At 40.4% G+C, this 19181-nt stretch overlaps 1 protein-coding gene across 1 annotated transcript in view; it reads left to right on the top strand.

Moving 5' to 3' along the window:
* DNAJC3 (DnaJ heat shock protein family (Hsp40) member C3) overlaps window positions 1-18458 on the top strand; it is a 63634-nt gene extending 45176 nt beyond the window's left edge. Inside the window, exons 6-12 of the mRNA XM_019971642.2 lie at window positions 1731-1912; window positions 2352-2471; window positions 7342-7447; window positions 7532-7652; window positions 15508-15640; window positions 16477-16625; window positions 18282-18458. Coding sequence (XP_019827201.1) covers window positions 1731-1912; window positions 2352-2471; window positions 7342-7447; window positions 7532-7652; window positions 15508-15640; window positions 16477-16625; window positions 18282-18439 — 969 coding nt within the window. The 3' untranslated portion in view covers window positions 18440-18458. The remainder of the gene's footprint in view (window positions 1-1730; window positions 1913-2351; window positions 2472-7341; window positions 7448-7531; window positions 7653-15507; window positions 15641-16476; window positions 16626-18281) is intronic.
* The last annotated feature ends 723 nt before the right edge of the window (window positions 18459-19181 follow it).

Raw genomic sequence — 19181 nt, forward strand, 5'->3', positions numbered from 1 at the left:
ATATAGAACAGAAGTTGGGCCTGAAATTTTCAGTGAAAATACTGAAGGTGTGATGGAGTGGGACTTGGTATTTTTATACATCGCTTGCTTTGCTGTGTTTGTTTGCTATTGCATTTTTTGTGGGGTGGGGCAAGAAAACTCTAGAGGTTAGATAATGGGATAAAAGATAAAAGTTGGTTGCAGAAAAAGGAGAAATGATGTTTGGGAGGAAAGATGAATGTTTAGAGTAAGAAGTTTTTAGGGAAGAAGGCAGTTGAAGAGTTGATAGGATTCAGAGGGTTCTAGATACAGAAATCTACATCTGCCTCAGCAAGGACTTAATGACAGAGGAGGGTGTGAGGGTATCAGAAGGAAGTCTAATAACATATTCAAATGGAAGCAATCATAACTCATATTTATCATTTTCACAATGCTTTGTACAGTCTCATTTTATCTTGGTGATAAACTCGTTATGTGTGTAGAATGGCCACTTTCTGATAGTTTTATAGAGGAAATCATGTGAAGTGCAATTTCCAGTGGAAATTCCAGTGAAATTCACAGTTTACTAGATTATTTTGTTAATGCTTTATTAAGAAAACATAAAGTTATGATTTTTACCTTCTAGTAATTATCCGTCTTGATCTGGCTCATTGTCCATGGTGTTTAATTTATGTACAATGTCGATTTTGATATCTTCACGTGAAAAGTTGACGTGACTTTAAAACAGCTCTACGAAATATGTAAAGACACTTACACGGGTCTTATTGGTGGTGAGCTTTTGGATGTGTATTTGGAAGAATAATGGTGGTTAACTAAACATTGTCAACTTTCTGATAAAATGGAAATTGAGATACTTCAGCCTTCTCACATTTTTTTCTATTTTTGTGATATGAGGATTTAATTTCAAGGAGGTAACATTTTATAAGAGTTCATTTAATTTAGTTACTAGTAGAATAAAAATTGTGAACTTAGAACCTAGATTATATTTTTTTGAGACTAGAAATTAGAATTGTTGATTAAGTATAAAAATCCAATTAGATAATATTCTCTTCAAAATAAAAAATGCTTCACTGGAAACCACTTTCTAATAATAAATGCCCTGTTTTCTTATTGTCAGTGTTTTAGAATTATATAATTGAAAGGGGTTTGCAAAAAGGGCCTTGTTAGTGTGTGTATATATATACACATGCACACTCCTTACCCCACTGGAATATATTTAAGACATGTTTCGGGACTTCCCGTGTGGTCCAGTGGCTAAGAATCTACTTGCCAGTGCAGGGGACATGGGTTCAATCCCTGGACTGGGAAGATTCCACACGCCCTGGGGCAACTAAGCAGTTGTGCCACAAACACTTGAGTCTGAGCTCTGGAGTCCATGAGCTGCAGCTGCTGGAGCCTGCGCACCCTAAAGCCTGTGCTCCATGGCAAGAGAAGCCACTGCACGGAGGAGCCCCCTCACCACAGCTAGAGAGGAGCCTCTGCTCGCCGCAGCTAGAGAAAGCCTGCGTGCAGCAACAAAGACCAGTGCAGACACCCCCCCTCCCCAACAAAAAAAAGTCTTTGGAGAGATTACTTTATCACATCTCATTATTTTTGTCACATTTAAATTGTATCAGAATTTTTAACATTTCTTACAATATAGAAGTCATCACAGTAATTGAGGATGTTCTTTGTTGATAAGATATGCGCGGGGCAGGGATGAATGTACGTAATTTACTGTCTCTTTAAGTCTAGTTCTTTTGTTTCTCAAGGTTTGTGTTTGGGATGCAGAACTTCGAGAACTTCGAGCTGAATGTTTTATAAAAGAAGGGGAACCTAGGAAAGCGATAAGTGACTTAAAAGCTTCATCAAAATTGAAAAACGATAATACTGAGGCATTTTATAAAATCAGCACACTCTACTATGAACTAGGAGACCATGAACTGTCTCTCAGGTTAGTTCTAGTAACATGCACATCTCAACGTCTTTTTAGTGTTTGCAGTAACGGAATACTCCCATTTTCTTTTTAATTTTAACTTTAATAAAATTAGGGTTGGGCTTTTTTCCTATCTATAATTTTGTGTTATTTCTAAGTTATTTTGCTTTTACATAGTCATTTTCATGAAGTATACTCTGTAAGGTAAATAGGAGGGCTATTACTTTGCAGAAGCAAAATAGAGTGTTTAATATATTATCTCTACTTGAGTCATTTTGAACTTGAATTAATTTATGTGTGTGCCTAATACAATGCCATATGTAAAAGTGTATGATAAATTAAGTCAGTGTTAACAGATAAAAAAATACCTTTTGTTGTAATTTCTGTATTTAGTATGGAAAACCGTTTATTAATTATTTTGACATGGAGTATTTTCCTTCTTTAAATATGTGAACAGTGAAGTTCGTGAATGTCTTAAACTTGACCAGGATCATAAAAGGTGTTTTGCACACTATAAACAAGTAAAGAAACTGAATAAGCTGATTGAGTCAGCTGAAGAGCTCATCAAAGAAGGCAGGTAAGGCTGTGCTGTGTGGACGCCTCCACCTTCCCTCTGATGTCTGGTCATGGGCACAGAAGAACTGAACTTACTTTTTCACTCCTGGAGGGTGGAGGATCTTAGATGGCATTGGGGCTTAACAAAACTATCACACTCTTACACTTTTTGAACAGGGCAGAATACAGATGCTGGTAACTGCATAGTATTCTTTTCAGCAGATTTATTTATATTTTGCCAACTATTTATTGAATTTCTCCTTTGTCAGGTACTGACCACATACCGGACAGGGAGGGAGGTTAGAAATGAACATTTTTTGACTATAGTTTTTGGTCTAAGCTTATAGTTTAGTGTGGGAGACAGGCATATAAACTGAGTGTTAAAAGGTACTATATTAACATATCTAGAGTGATGGCGATGTATACAGAGTATGCGGACATTTTCTCTCAGTATAGGATTCAGGGTTAATAGTTCTTTTCTTACAACATCTGAAAAATATTGTATAATTTCTTTCTGGCTTCCGTGGGTCCTGATGAGAAATCCATTGTCCTTCTAATTGTGTTTTTTCCTCCTAAAGATAAGGTGTCATTTTCCTTGGACTGGTGTTAAGATTATTTCCTTATCTTTAGTTTTCAGAAGTTTCATTATGATATATCTCAGCATGGATTTCTTTATGTTTATACTGTTTGGAGTATCCTTAGCTTCTTGGATATGTATGTTTATGTCTTGTCAAACTTGGCAAGTTTCCAGCCATTATTTCTGGGAATCCCTTTTCAGCCCAGCCCTCTCTCTGTTTTCCGTCTAGGACTCTGACTGACGTAAATATTTATTTCAGTTCAGTTCAGTCGCTCAGTCGTGTCCGACACTTTGCAACCCCATGAACCGCAGCACGCCAGGCCTCCCTGTCCATCACCAACTCCCAGAGTTCACTCAAACCCATGTCCATTGAGTCGGGGATGCCATCCAACCATCTCATCCTCTGTTGTCCCCTTCTCCTCCTGCCCTCAATCTTTCCCAGCATCAGGGTCTTTTCAAATGAGTCAGCTCTTTGCATCAGGTGGCTAAAGTATTGGCGTTTCAGCTTCAACATCAGTCCTATCAATGAACACACAGGACTGATCTCCCTTAGGATGGACTGGTTGGATCTCTTTGCAGTCCAGGGGACTCTGAAGAGTCTTCTCCAACACCACAGTTCAAAAGCATCAATTCTTTTGAATTGATGGCACTCACCTTTCTTCACAGTCCAACTCTCATGTTCATACATGACCATAGGAAAAACCATAGCCTTGACTAGATGGATCTTTGTTGACAAAGTAATGTCTCTGCTTTTGAATATGCTATCTAGGTTGGTCAGAACTTTCCTTCCAAGGAGTAAGCGTCTTTTAATTTCATGGCTGCAGTCACCATGTGCAGTGATTTTGGAGCCCAGAAAAATAAAGTCAGCCACTGTTTCCATTGTTTCTCCATCTATCTGCCATGAAGTGATGGGACCAGATGCCCTGATCTTCGTTTTCTGAGTGTTGAGCTTTAAGCCAACTTTTTCACTCTCCTCTTTCACTTTCATCAAGAGGCTTTTTAGTTCTTCTTCACTTTCTGCCATAAGGGTAGTGTCATCTGCATATCTGAGGTTATTGATATTTCTCCCAGCAATCTTGATTCCAGCTTGTGCTTCCTCCAGCCCAGCATTTCTCATGATGTACTCTGCATATAAGTTAAATAAGCAGGGTGACAATATACAGCCTTGATGTACTCCTTTTCCTATTTGGAACCAGTCTGTTCCATGTCCAGTTCTAACTGTTGTTTCTGACCTACATACAGGTTTCTCAAGAGGCAGGTCAAGTGGTCTGGTATTCCCATTTCTTTCAGAATTTTCCACAGTTTATTGTGATCCACACAGTCAAAGGCTTTGGCATAGTCAATAAAGCAGAAGTAGATGTTTTTCTGGAACTCTTGCTTTTTCAATGATCCAATGAAGAGTTGGACACGACTGAGCAACTTCCTTTTCACTTTCATGCATTGGAGAAGGAAACGGCAACCCACTCCAGTTTTCTTGCCTGGAGAATCCCAGGGATGGGGGAGCCTGGTGGGCTGCCGTCTATGGGGTCGCAGGGGGTCGGACATGACTGAGGTGATTCAGCAGCAGCAGCAGCAGCGAATGTTGGCAGTTTCATCTCTGGTTTCTTTTCCTTTTCTAAACCCGCTTGAACTTCTGGAAGTTCATGGTTCACGTATTGCTGAAGCCTGGCTTGGAGACTTTAAGCATCACTTTAGTAGCATGTGAGATGAGTGCGATTGTGCGGTAGTTTGAGCATTCTTTGGCATTGCCTTTCTTTGGGATTGGAATGAAAAGTCACTTTTTCCAGTCCTGTGGCCACTGCTGAATTTCCCAAATTTGCTGGCATATTGAATGCAACACTTTCACAGCATCATCTTTGAGGATTTGAAATAGCTCAACTGGAATTCCATCACTTCCACTAGCTTTGTTCATAGTGATGCTTCCTAAGGCCCACTTGACTTCACATTCTAGGATTTCTGGCTCTAGGTCAGTGATCACACCATCGTTATTATCTGGGTCGTGAAGATCTTTTTTGTACAGTCTTCTGTGTATTCTTGCCACTGCTTCTTAATATCTTCTGCTTCTGTTAGGTCCGTACCATTTCTGTCCTTTATTGAGCCCATCTTTGCATGAAATATTCCCTTGGTATCTCTAGTTTTCTTGAAGTGATCTCTAGTCTTTCCTATTCTATTGTTTTCCTCCATTTCTTTGCATTGATCGCTGAGGAAGGCTTTCTTATGGCTTCTTGCTATTCTTTGGAACTCTGCATTCAAATGAGTATATCTTTCCTTTTCTCCTTTGCTTTTCACTTCCCTTCTTTTCACAGCTATTTGTAAGGCCTCCTCAGACAACCATTTTGCCTTTTTGCATTTCTTTTTCTTGGGGATGGTCTTGATTCCTGTTGCGTGTACAATGTCACGAACCTCTGTCCATAGTTCATCAGGCATTCTCTATCAGATCCAGTCCCTTAAATCTATTTCTCACTTCCATAAATATTAGATTTTTTTTTTTAGTTTTAGCCCCACAGTCCCTGCGGCTCTATTCATTTTTCTTTTCCATTTTCTCTGTTGTTCAGATTTAGTTATTTCTGTTGTTTGAATTCACTGACCCTTTCTCAGTCCTCTGCATTCTGCTGTTAAGCACATGCAGTGAGCTCTTTATTTCGGTTTTTATACTTTTCAGTTCTAAAAATTCTATCTGGAATTTTTATATCTTCTATTTCTTTGCTGAGACTTTCCATTTCTTTGCCTGAGGCATTATATTTTTCCATTTGCTTTAAGCCTGCTTGTTAATTGCTGCTTTTTTTTGTGTGTGGCTACTTTAAAATCTTTGTCATAATTCTAACATCTCTGTCCTCTCGGTGTTGTTTGGAGATCCTGTTTCTTGGTATGATGATTAGTTTTCAATTGAAATCTGGATATTTTCATTTATAAGAGTCTGGTTTTTGATTCTTCTGTTTTGGGTGGCTTTTTCTGACATTGTCTCTGCAATGTGAGCATCGGGCTGGAGGGTGGGCACCACCTCGTTAACTGGAAGATGAAGGTAGACGTTTTGCACTCGGCCTTTGTTGCTGCTCGAGCTGTGGGATTCTCCTCCTACTGCTTGGTGTAGGTGAGAGTTTGGGGGACTCAGTTCTGATCAGGCGTAAAAGTTCTGGCTCCCAACTTGATGTTCTCCAACACCACCTTGGTTGGGATGTGGACACACCTCATTAGAGGCTCCCCGAAGTCTTCGCTCTCCAGTTGACCTGCTGATGTTGGTGGGGGTTGGGACCATAATTTTCTTACCTGAGTCTTCTCCTACTAAAACAGTATAATGTCCAGGGTGTTTACACGGGTGTCTAGCTCGAGGAGTTGGGGAAAATATCTCTACCCCACCTTCCCAGAGGTTTCTTTTTTTAAGTGAAGCACATTATTTTCTAACTGAACTTTCTTTTTGATGCAAAAATAGTTTATTATGATATTGTTTATATAAAGTTAGATAGTATTTGTAATTGAACTTTTAATTTCTAATATTAGTTTCATGTGTAGTTTTAAGAGATAAAGTGAGGCCTCACACACTCTGTAGAGTTTCCCACCATCTTATAAATCTACAAAACAGCATCCCAACTAGGATTTTGACATTGATGGCTAGCTTTTGCTTTAAGTGTTATCTTTAAACCTGTATTTTAATAAAGCAGCATTTAAATGTGAAGATTGTAGCACTTTTGGAAAAATCTGCCACAGCACGATGTAGATAGATCTTATAGTTTGTTGTTACTGAGGAAAGTAACAATGCATAACATGACTAGTATTTTTCACCAGTTTAAAAAAATTCTGAAGTAGCTTTTATTGTTCTTAGAAAGCTAGTAAAGTTGGGGGTTTCTTCTGCAAGAAATTACCTTGTACTCAGTTATGAATATTGATATTTATTATATAAAATAACATGAAATGGGTTCTGTGATTTTATAAAACATGTAGTAACCAAGTGTGTAAAACCTGATCTCTGTTTTCCTCAACGTGCTTTGTGCTAGTCTGACTTTAACAAAGTGTTTTCCTCAGCTTCAAAATCAGGAACCTTTCTCTATAAAGAATCCATCATTTGATTTGATCAGTTAGTACTCAGAAAGGGTGCTTTAATTTATGCATATACTTTTTCTGTGGTCACATGTTTCAGCTCTTACTTGCAGAGAGAACCTTCGTTGCTACTGTAGATTATAAGGTGGAAGGAGTCTTTGAGGGCTTGTGCTCATTCAGGTCAGTTGATGAAGCAACATATAGTGATGAGCAGAGGGTCCTTTTCTTTAGCTCTGGAAATAGAATTCAGTTTACTCATCATGATTTGCTCATTTAATAGGTACACAGATGCAATCAGCAAATATGAATCTGTCATGAAAACAGAGCCAGGTGTTCATGAATATACAATTCGTTCAAAAGAAAGGATTTGCCACTGCTTTTCTAAGGTAAATTGCTGACTCATTTCCAGAATTGTAAAACTTGACATATGGAATAACCACCATAAGTTCTTTTCTCACGTTTACCTTTAGGATGAGAAGCCTGTTGAAGCTATTCGAGTATGTTCAGAAGTTTTACAGGTGGAACCTGACAACGTGAATGCTCTGAAAGACCGAGCAGAGGCCTATTTAATAGAAGAAATGTATGATGAAGGTAAATCTTTAAGGAATTTGATATGCAGTACCTCAAAGTTGATGTATGTGCAGTTACTCCGTTTAACATCCCTCTGTTTAGAACAAGTTTACCTGGAGATGTTGGCGACTTTAGAAAAATGGCAGAGAACCTAAATATCATTTTCTTAGTAAATCATTCTTTCTTGATGGAACATGAGAGGTATACCATGTAAGGAAAGAGTTCTGCTGTTGAATCCAGTACACTGGAATATAAAAATAAAAATTTTAGCTTGCTTTATTGTAGACAAGTTAGATGAATAACAAAATAGAAAACTCAAATTACAGATCTCGTATCATCCAGAGGTAATCACTGCTCACTTTGGATTTATATCTTTCAGACTTTTATCTATGCATATATATGAGTGTGTATTTTATGCCTATATATGTATTCTTTGCATATACAAGTTAGACATACAGCAGACATATATGTGACATATATGCCCAAATATAAAATGACCCTCTATGATCCCTAGAAAGTGTGAAAGTGTTAGTCACTCAGTTGCTCAGTTTTGTCCGAGTCTTTGTGCCTCCATGGACTGTAGCCGCCAGGCTCCTCTGTCCATGGAATTCTCCAGGTAAGAATACTGGAGTGGGTTGCCATTCCCTTCTCCAGGAGAGCTTCCTAATCCAGGGGTTGAACCCGGGTCTCCCGCATTGCAAGCTGTTCGTAAATGTCAGGACAGTTGCTTATCCAACTTTGTTCAAGTAGCAGAGAAAGTTTCCTGCTAGATGTTGTAAGCACCTTGAATAAAAGCAGTGCTCTATTTTTGGAGAATAAGTAAGGCCAATACAGTAGTCGTACAGAATCCTTTCATATATATTGTTTTGTGACCTTTTTCATGTGACATTATACTACGAACATCTAAATGAGATGATTTTAAAAGAAGTGAGCCTTATAGCCCTTAATGACAAGTTTTGGTTTCAAATCAAGTAAAGCATTTAAGATTGAAAACAGTAAGGGTATGTTTCTGGGGAAACTTGATTTGTGGTACTCTGGTTTTTCCCCCTAATAATTGCTGCATGTTTATTTAATGAAATGTGCAGTTATTTTAAGCATAGTAAGAATGCATTACAGCAATGATAAAACTGTACTAAGAAAGAGATAACTGAACTTATAATTAAGAAAGATTCGTGGTACTCATTTTTAAGGCAAACTGGTCGTTTACTTTCTTCCTGCTTTCTTCAATTTAAAAAGAATCTTATAAGTGGTTTCCTGGGAGTGATGTATAGTCCTTGAGGTCTGATTGAGGCTTGAAATGTATGTGAGCAAAATTTTCAGATTCAGAAGAATGTGTCATTAAGGCAAGTGATTTACACAGATGCCTTTAGCCTGCTTGCTCTTTTCACTCTTGGGCTCCCAGAAGGCTGTATTCTAGGAATTTTCATTCCAGTTAGTTACTGGAATGCTTCATCAACGTGTGCTTTTCTTTGTATGTAAACCCTGAGCTCTAAATGTGAAATTAGTGAAGCTGCACAAGCTTTTAAGCTTAGCTGTTAAGATAAATAAAAGGTTCAATTTTGTAGGCTGCTACATATAAGTTGAAACATGCCTTTGTATCTCGAATGTTAAACCCACTTATTTTTTAGAGAAATTTGAAGCTCGATTCCTGAAGAAAAAGATGTTTGATAATAATTTAATAGATCTGTCTTTGAAGTCTTTTTTCCTTATATGAAGGCTTTCTATATTTTGTTTGCTGGTTTTGGATGTGAAGTGATAACTAGTGGTTTTAACTTACCTTTTCCTAATGATTAGTGATTGATGTTGAGCACCTTTTCATATGCTTATTGGCCAGTTTTATGCCTTTGGAGTGTACCATTTATTTTTGCAGTGTTACTTCCATCAAGTAACTTAGCCTGTAATATCTTACTTTCCTTATAGGTACAGTAAGAATGTGAACAGTACATATTGCATAGGACTCTTGTGACAGAGAAAGAACATGAGAGGGTAGGTGAGGAGTCAGCAGACTTGAGCAGAGAGTAAAAAACTTCATTTCACTTAACCCTCTTTGAAACTCTCCTGAGTTACAAGAGAAAGAAGATGGTGCTCAGAAAGTGATGCTTAATGCAGTGCTTCTAGTAAATGGTTTCCACTGTACTTATTTTTAGAGTAGTTGTTGGTAACTTGCATTGACTTTGCTATATAAATGGTACTTAATGGGATAGCTTGCTTCTAGCTCTGACCTGTGGTGGTTTAGTTGCTCAGCTGTGGCCTACTCTTTGTGACCCCATGAACTGTAGCCCACCAGGCTCCTCTGTCCATGGGATTTCCTAGGCAAGAATACTAGAGTGGGTTGCCATTTCCTTCTCCAGGGGATCTTCCTCCCAGGGAGTGACACTGCATCTCTTGAGTCTCCTTCTTGCCAGGCAGACTGTTTACAACTGCCTAGGTGTGACCTGTGATTGCTGTGCTAACTCCATCTGACATGGCTATTACTTTAGTGTTACTAATAATATCTATAATTCTGAGAACAGGAGCCAGGTAACACTTTTTCTGGGTGAAGGGCCAACCTGACAAAATTGTGGAAAAGATATATTTTATGTTTGACATCCTATGATGTCCTGTAGCCAGATTCCTATGCTTTCTCGCCTATTCTTGAACTCTACCTAGTGACGCTAAGTCTGCCCTATTCTGTGAAAGTATTCCGTGTTAAAAGATCATACCTTCATTTTCTTAGAGTGGTATAAAGTTGGTGTTTCTTCTTTAAGTTTAGAATTCACCAGTGAAACCATCTTAGGTTCCAGAGTTTTCTTAGTATGAACATTTTTGATGATGAATTCAGTTTATCAGTATAGGGTTTCTCGTATTTTCTATTTTCTCATTTTAGTTTTTGTAAGTTGTGTGCATCAGTGAATTCGTCCGTTTCACCTACATTGCTCCTTTTGGTTATATCACATTTTTAATGCTTTCTTACTTTTCTTTTAATGTCTATAAGGTCTGAAGTGATAATTTGTTCATTTCTAATAGTGACAATTTGTTTTTTTTCCCCTCTTGATCAGTGTAGTTTGGTCAAATTTGTTGGTCTTCTGAAGGAACCGACTTACGGATTGGTTAATGTTTTCTATGACTTTTCTTTGTATTTCATTGATTTCTTTCTTTCCTTTGACTTCCTTTGGACTTATTTTTTGCTTTTCCTGCTTCTTAAGTTTAAACTGTCATTGATTTTAGGCCTCTTTTCTTTTTAAATATAAGTATTTAAAACTGCACTTCTCACATTTATTTTCATTGTCATTTGATTTGAAATATATTCTAACTTTCCTTCTAACTACTTCTTTGATGCATGTATTATTTAGATATTTTGTCTAATTTTAAAATATTTCAGTTTCCTAAGCACCTTTTTACATCAGTCAGTTCAGTTGCTCAGTCGTGTCTGATTCTTTCTGACCCCAAGCCTGCAAAATACCAGGCTTCCCTGCCCATTACCAACTCCCGAAGCTTGCTCAGATTCATGTCCCATCAAGTCGGTGATGCCATCCAACCATCTCATCCTCTGTCATCCCCTTCTCTTCCTGCCTCCAATCTTTCCCAGCATCAGAGTCTTTCCAATGAATCAGTTCTGCACATTAGGTGGCCAAAGTATTGGAGCTTCAGCTTCAGTATATCAGTCCTTCCAATGAATATTCAGTACTGATTTCCTTTAGGATGGACTGGTTGGATCTCCTTGCAGTCCAAGGGACTCTCAAGAGTCTTCTCCAACACCACAGTTCAAAGGCATCAATTCTTCAGCACTCAGCTTTCTTTATAGTCCAACTCTCACATCCATACATGGCTACTGGAAAAACCATAGCTTTGACTAGATGGACCTTTGTCAGCAAAGTAATGTCTCTGCTTTTTAATATGCTGTCTAGGTTGGTCATACCTTTTCTTCCAAGGAACAAGTATCTTTTAATTTCATGGCTGCAGTCACCATTTTCAGTGATTTTGGAGCCCAAGAAGATAAAGTCTATCACTGTTTCCACTGTTTCCCCATCTATTTGCCATGAAGTGATGGGACCAGATGCCATGATCTTAGTTTTCTTAATGTTGAGCTTTAAGCCAACTTTTTCATTCTCCCCTTTCACTTTCATCAAGAGGCTCTTTAGTTCCTCTTCACTTCCTGCCATAAGGGTGGTGTCATCTGTGTATCTGAGGTTATTGATATTTCTTCTGACAATCTTGATTCCAGCTTGTGCTTCATCCAGCCCGGCATTTTGCATGATGTATTCTGCATATAAGTTAAATAAGCAGAATGACAATATACAACCTTATTATATATTTCTATTTTAATTCTGTTGTGCTTAGAGAACATACTCATGAATTCTTTCCTTTTAAATTTATTTAGGTGTATCTCCTTTTGAATTTATGTAGACTTGTTTTATAGCTCAGTGTAGGATCTATCTTGCTGAACATTCTGTGTGCACTTGAAAATGTGTATCCTGCAATTTCTGGGTGTAATGTTTCTGTTATTTTTCCCATCAGTTGCTGAGAGGGAACTTTAATTACCTGGTGTGGAAATTGGAAACTTTCCTATCTTCCCCTTTAATATTGTCCGTTTTTTCCTTTATGCAATTTGCTACACTGCTGTTAGCAGCCTGCATATTTAGGACTGTTAAACTCTCCTGATGATACCCTCTCCCTGTCCTTCTATCAGTTCCAGAAGGGAGTATTGCAGTTTTCTTGGTAAAGGATGCAGGTTGTTGCTCTCTTCTGGAAGAGACCATACTCACAGGAAGTGAATTTTGCTGGCATTTTCTGGGCTCTTTCCCTTAGGGCTTTCTGTTTGCTTCCTCCTCTTACCCTGGATTCATGGCTGATACTAGCTAATTTTAGCAGCCCTTGAACAGTCTCCTTGCACTGTTGTGCTGAAAATAGTGTGTGCCCTCCTGTTCCCCTCATTTCCCTTCCCCCGACCATCTACCTTGTTTTATATGATATCTGGGAGGTGCTCCTGGGGGCATATTATACTAGAGGTCGGATACACTGTTTAAAAAGACCCCTGAGGTCACTGTTTTGAGAATAGACTCTAGGGAAGTAAGGGGGCAGCTGGGAACCTTGTGAACACCTTAGGAAGGTATTAGAGCTGTCAGGTGTATTAATGCTGGACTGCATCACAGTGGCAAGTGTGGAAATGGTGAGAAATAGTTAAATCCTGGATATATTTTGAAGGGAAGCTGATTTGGGACTTAATACTGGGTTTATGGAGTGTGAGAAGGGAGCCATTTGCAGCTGTGTGTATTGTGCACATCTCTCGTTTGAATGCTCCTCTGTGTTCGGAACTCGCGCTGGCTCGAAGTGGGAGGACCTGTTTACAGACAGACTCCCTGTCGTGCTCGTCATCTTGCCCAGTTGCCAGAATAAGCAGGACGTGACACATGTATCGGTGGAGCCCATTGGTGTGGAACTGCCTTTCTGGTGTTTATTCCAGGCTGTTGTGGAGGCCTTTGGTGTCCGGGGGGCCCAGCAGCCACGTCGGGGGCCTTCCACATGCCGTCTGGCACTCTGCAGAGACTGGTTCTTGGGCCTGGCTTGGGGTTAATGCTGCAGCCAGCTGCTCCACATACAGGCGGAGAGGCTGCCCAGCCATTACTTAAGCCACCTCATGAAGTAACCTGATGATTGCCTTAGAGCTCCTCCTGCTTGCTAAATTCAGAATCCTTGGCCAAAGCAAACAGCTTCCAAAATCTTCTAGGGCCTCTTTCAGTGTGTGTTTGGATTGCAGTTGTTAGGCTTACTCATTAATCCAATCCTAGTTGCCTTCTCTTCCAGCAATTTGTCACCATTTCTGCTCTGCCGTAGTTTGAGGACTGCTGTGTTTTATATTATTTTTTATTTTTGGAGGGTAGAGGGCAGGAAATTCCTGTGCTTACTCTCTGCCATCTTGATCTGGTGGTTTGCACTCCTCCTTAAGAACTGGGTGAGGGGCATACGGAAGAAAAGAATTTGAGAAGGATGAGTTTTTAGGTTCAGAGGTTAGAAAATTAATTGGCTAATATATAACATACTGTTCTAAGAAATATAATTAAAAATGAGTTATCTAGTTTATGTCCATGGGATGTTTACATCATCCATATTGTTTCTACTTAGTTACCTACCTGTAATCATGTGAATTTGAGGAAACAACCTATTTTTCCTGTACTGTGAAAAATGTATCTATCTTAACTGTTAATAAAATATAGGAGACAGAAGACTGTTTTGGGAAAGCTACTCTGAATATTTAAGAATGAAAACATGTTTTAAATGTAGTTTGCATAAGTAAAAAATTGAGCATACTGAAACATTTTCCTCTTGTGTTAAATTCCAAGTACATTTCCTCACTAGGTTGTGCTGTCAAGTACTGTGGGTATTGCAGGTTAAACCTCACTGCTCTTTATAATGGCTTTGTGTCTATGTACTAAATTGGAAAGGTATTTTGTGATGTCACTGTTAGTTGGCTGTCAGTAATATTAATGTTTCATATTAATATTTAACATTAATGCTTTGAGGCAGGAATGAGGATGAAAGCTTGAAGTGCCCTCCCCCTTGCTCCATGAGTGGAAGGTAGTATTGGTTATTTTTCTTTGTAGTGTAGACTAAATTTGTCCATTTTGCTTGAATGTCTTTCTCATTTTAACCTGCCCCAGGGGCTTTTTAAAATCCCTTCCAGGATTAGCTGTTGCCAAGATGAATGCTCAGGCATGCTATCCATAGAGATGTCTTTCCCATAGTGAAATGCATTTCCATAAAAAAATAGAATTTGAACCCAAAGATCCATTAGAGTTGTCTGTCCAGGGAGGAGAGTGAGAAAAACATGTGTTGGTGTCTCCCCAAACCACCCCCAGATTTGGATTCAGGACACATGGGACTCGGCTCACAATTGTACTCAGGGCTGAGATTTATTCCAGCGAAAGGACACAAACAAGATCAGCAAAGGGAAAAGGCGCATGGGGTGAAATCCAGAGGAAACCAGGTGGGAGATTCGAGCTCTGAAATTGTGCAGGACAAGCCAAATTCCTCAGCATGTGTGAAGTTTGTCTACCAGGGAAGCTCTTCAGAGACCCAGGGCCTTTACTGGGGGCTGGCCAGCCCATACCAAAATGCCAGATGCCCAGAAGATGGTTAGCCCAATCCACATCGTTTAGCTATGGCCAGCTATTCCTATCAGAGAATGTTGGGAACACTACCCAAATCCAACTTGTCAGTCACCAGCTAAGGGCCACCTTCACCCTCAGGGCCTTCTAAGGGTAAGTCTGCTCTGTGTGACCTTAGATACCCAGATGCCTTGTATCGTCTACATATTTAATCTCAAATAAGATGCAGTGTGAATTGGCATCAGCCTTCCCATACCAGGACTGTATATGTATTTGTTCTGATTGGCACTTTAAAAAAAATCAGCTTTGTAATAGTTTGTGTTGAAACCTGTGGGTGAACTGGTCATTCTGCTTTCTGATGGTTCTCCTGGTCCCTTCTAAGCCTCTCAATCTTCTGAACTGTAGCCCTGCAACTGAGCATGCGGATTGTCTTTGCTGTGTCTTATTTTCCTGTAACAGTCACTCCATTGCTTTGTGTCAGGGCTGAGGTTAAGACAACACACAGCTGTGGGGAAGATAATGTGGGAGGGTGGCCAGGTAAACAAGCAGAGTGGCGATTACTGAATGGGAGTGTAAGCTACCTAATGCAGCCTTAAAAGGATGCCTTGTGTAGTGTTTTTTTTTTTTTCCTTGTGTAGTTTTGAACCAAATGATGAAGGTGATACCACTTCTTAGGCTCTTAGTGATGGTGAGGGAAGGGGTTGGGATGGTGACTTGGTATCACATTTGCAGGGTAAATGTCACAAGTTATAATTCCTTCTAACAGCATTATCTTCAACATATTTTGACAGCTATTCAGGATTATGAAACTGCTCAGGAACACAATGAGAATGATCAGCAGATTCGAGAAGGTCTGGAGAAAGCACAGAGGCTACTGAAACAGTCACAGAGACGAGATTATTACAAAATCTTGGGAGTAAAAAGGTGAATTACTAAAAATTTGCATTATTTTTAATCAACTATTTTAAAGCTAAATGTTGCTCTTTATTCCATTATTCATTTTCTTATGTCAGCTATAAGTTAAACTCTAACAACCTTTAACATCACAAAGTTGTTTTTAATATACTACAGATAAATTTGTTTGATCGAGACTAGGCATGTAATGATGGAGAATTAGTAGTTGGTGACAAAGACACACCACTGGAGCATGAACAGATCCTGGGCCTAGATTTTTTAAGAAAGGTAAAGAGGCAGGAGTGAGCTTTTGTTGGGTGGGGAACAGACGGGTGAGGGGTTGAGGAAAACAAAACTTCTCTAGGCCTAAAGATAACAATGGCACTTTCAGAATCAACTTTGAGGCACAGGGAGAATGTAATGTACTCAGTATGTGCATTTATATTAGACCCACCTTCCCTGAAGAAGGGAACCACTTGTCTGAAACTTTGCTTCTAGGTTTGCCTACTTAAAAAGAACAAATTAGAAAGTGTGCCTCAGTGTTTTTTTTAATGCCAAGAAGTGAATCATGGTAGTTTGGGAATTCAGAAAATTTCAAAATGCATCAAAGAAGTTTTTAAAAGGGAAAGTTGTAAAGAGAAGGAAGGAGTACTTTAGTTTATTTCTGTTGAGAGCCTAGCATTAGGGAACAAGCATTCAGGGAAGCCTGGCGGCTGTAGTTGTCAGGCAGGGCTCTGCATCAGATACTCAGTTGGTTATGTTGGCACTGTTCAGAAAACCAGTGGAATCTTCTGGGCTGTCTTTCAGCTCTTTGTGGCAGTGTGTTGGACACTTCTTAAATAATTGTGAATTTTACCACCCCTCAGAAATGCCAAAAAGCAAGAAATCATTAAAGCATACCGAAAATTAGCACTGCAGTGGCACCCAGACAACTTCCAGAACGAAGAAGAAAAGAAAAAAGCTGAGAAGAAGTTCATTGACATAGCAGCTGCTAAAGAAGTCCTCTCGGATCCAGGTAGTGTTTGCCTTCAGGTTTCTCTTCTCCTGAAGCGGCTGCGTCAGTGATGGTGGCTGTTAGCTCTGTTCCTCTGCCGGTCTTAGAGGCGGAAGTGGACGGTGGAGCGCGTGCTGGTGGGGACCCGTGGGGCTGACCTTGGGAGCTGGTGACGGTCCCCAGAGTTCATTTCTGTGTCTGCCCCTGTCAGACTCTGGGTATAGTGGAGACACCACCAAGCGTGGAATCAGGAGGCCTGAACATGACTCTTAAGGCTGAGCTAAGGTTCTGTTTAAGCAAGCTCCTAGAACTTTTTCTGAGCCTCAGGTTTTTTTCACCTGTGATATGAAAGTACAAGAGGGATACTCTTAGTTTCCTTCCAGAGTCACAGATCAGTGCTGACTTTCACACCGTACTTACAGGAGCTTGATGAGGAAACGGGCTGCCAGGCAGGCATGTGCAGTGGTGGGAGAGGGGCAAATATCCTCACCCTCTGAGAGCGGCTCCCCAGGAATCTTGCCCTGACTCAAGTCAATTGATCACTGGTGATTGATATTAACCCCCAGTTGTTATTTCACCATAAGCTAAAATGACCTGGGTAATAAGAGGGAGACAGTTAAGAAGTGAGGTAATGTTGAACAATCTTTGCACTTCTAGAGGGAATCTCATGTTAAGCTAGTAATACTTACTGCTTTTTTGTGGCCATCCTTGTCAGTGGAAGCACAAACTATGACTTTTGAGCTAGACAACTACAACAGAATAGAAGGAAATCACATTTTATGCCCATTTGACAGAGTTTTGAGTTACTACTTACACTATGGAATTGAAGTTAAATGATGTTTATTCCCAAGTATCTTACAATCCAGTGAGGGCGACAGGACTGACTTAGTATATAGTAGGTTACATACTGTTTGTTCTTTTATCTGCAGATACTGACGCCTATGAGCGGCTCTGTCCCCTCAGCCTGTGCAGCGCGGGTCAGGCAGCTATGTCAAGTTGGAGGGCCTCTGGATCTGAGTTCTAGGGGAGCAGGGGGCAGCATGGCATGATGGAGAAAAGAGCTGCATTCTTGCTTACTAAGAGTTCTTTTCTGTCTGTTCTTCCTGTCCTCATTTTAAGGATGAAACAGCTTTTTCTAATCTCTGCTGCCTACCGCATCCTTACTGCCATTTGTCTGCAGTGGCCTCGGTCTCCTCAGGACTGACAGGCACAGCAGTGGAGCTGGCTCCTGGATTGTACAATAAGGCACCTCCCTCCCTCAGGCTTGGGGAGCCTGCCTTCTGGTCAGACTTAACAGTGAGGCCCAGACACTTCATGCGTTGACGAGGCTGCACCTAGCTGACCTCATGTTTGGGGTTAGGATGGGGACAGGGGCTGTTGGATCAGAAAAGCACATGTGACTCTGAGGTCTCATTCTCTGCAATTCCTCATCTTTTCCAGGGAAGAATTTCCTTGGGTGGCTTCTGAGAAGATTTCAGGGGTCTGAATTTCGGTGAATGCCCACTTTGAGCCCTGGCGGGTTTTTCTAGTCTGTTTCTGATGGGGGTGGGGTGGCAGGGAGCCTGGATTTGAACATCAGGCGCAGCTATTTCAACAACTGGGGTGTGTAGCCCCCAGAACCAGCCCCTCCCCCGCCCCGGCAGCAGCTGGGTCTCACCTTGCTGGCTTCTTTTCCAGAAATGAGGAAGAAGTTTGATGACGGAGAAGACCCCCTGGACGCAGAAAGCCAACAAGGAGGTGGCGGCAACCCTTTCCACAGGAGCTGGAACTCATGGCAAGGGTTCAATCCCTTTAGCTCAGGCGGACCTTTTAGATTTAAATTCCACTTCAATTAAACCAGCTGTTTTTCTGCTCCTCTTCCTTCATTTTTTAAAGTTTTAAAACAAACAAAATAACCTTGTTCCGGGATCCTATTGAAAAAGAAAATTCAAATCTTTAAGTTTGTCCACGACCAAAGAGGTGTTCAGAATGGCAGTGTCTGTTCTTATCCATTGCACACTTGAGGCTGATGGGGGTGAGGGCAGGGAGGCAGGTGGGCTTCTGTTTCTGGCAGAGCAGCCTGTGTCTGTGCTGTGACCGGAGGGAAGCAGCAGTCTGAGGCGGGTGCACAGATCTTTAACTTCTACCCTGGAGCAGGTGAGATTCTCTTCTTGTTGCATACGTGTCAGCACCTGCGTGTGTGAGGAGGAGCCTGGGCTGTCAGCATTCTCCAAGAGGAATGACCCTTCTGAGCTGTATGTTCTTAGGCACAACTTGGCTTCGACTCTGGTCTGTCCGGTCACCTGTCACTATGTTACATTTCCACTTGCGTTCCCATCTCTCGCTGAGCATGAACGTGGCTGCTGTTGAAGGTGGGCAGAGCCCTTCGAGAACCTGCTACGAATGGCAGGGTGAGGTCTGGTAAATACGTATTTTTTTGTTCAGTACCTGAAGGAGAATACTGAAAACAATGGAAACAGAATTAACTGTAAACCCTACTGGCCCTTTTATTTAATATTAAATACAATGAACTAAAAATATGTAAAATAAGTTCAGATAACATAGCAGTGGTATTTAAATAATATTGCTGTAGTACAG

The sequence above is a fragment of the Bos indicus genome, chromosome 12 (assembly GCF_029378745.1).
Source record: "Bos indicus isolate NIAB-ARS_2022 breed Sahiwal x Tharparkar chromosome 12, NIAB-ARS_B.indTharparkar_mat_pri_1.0, whole genome shotgun sequence".
Lineage (NCBI taxonomy): Eukaryota > Metazoa > Chordata > Mammalia > Artiodactyla > Bovidae > Bos > Bos indicus.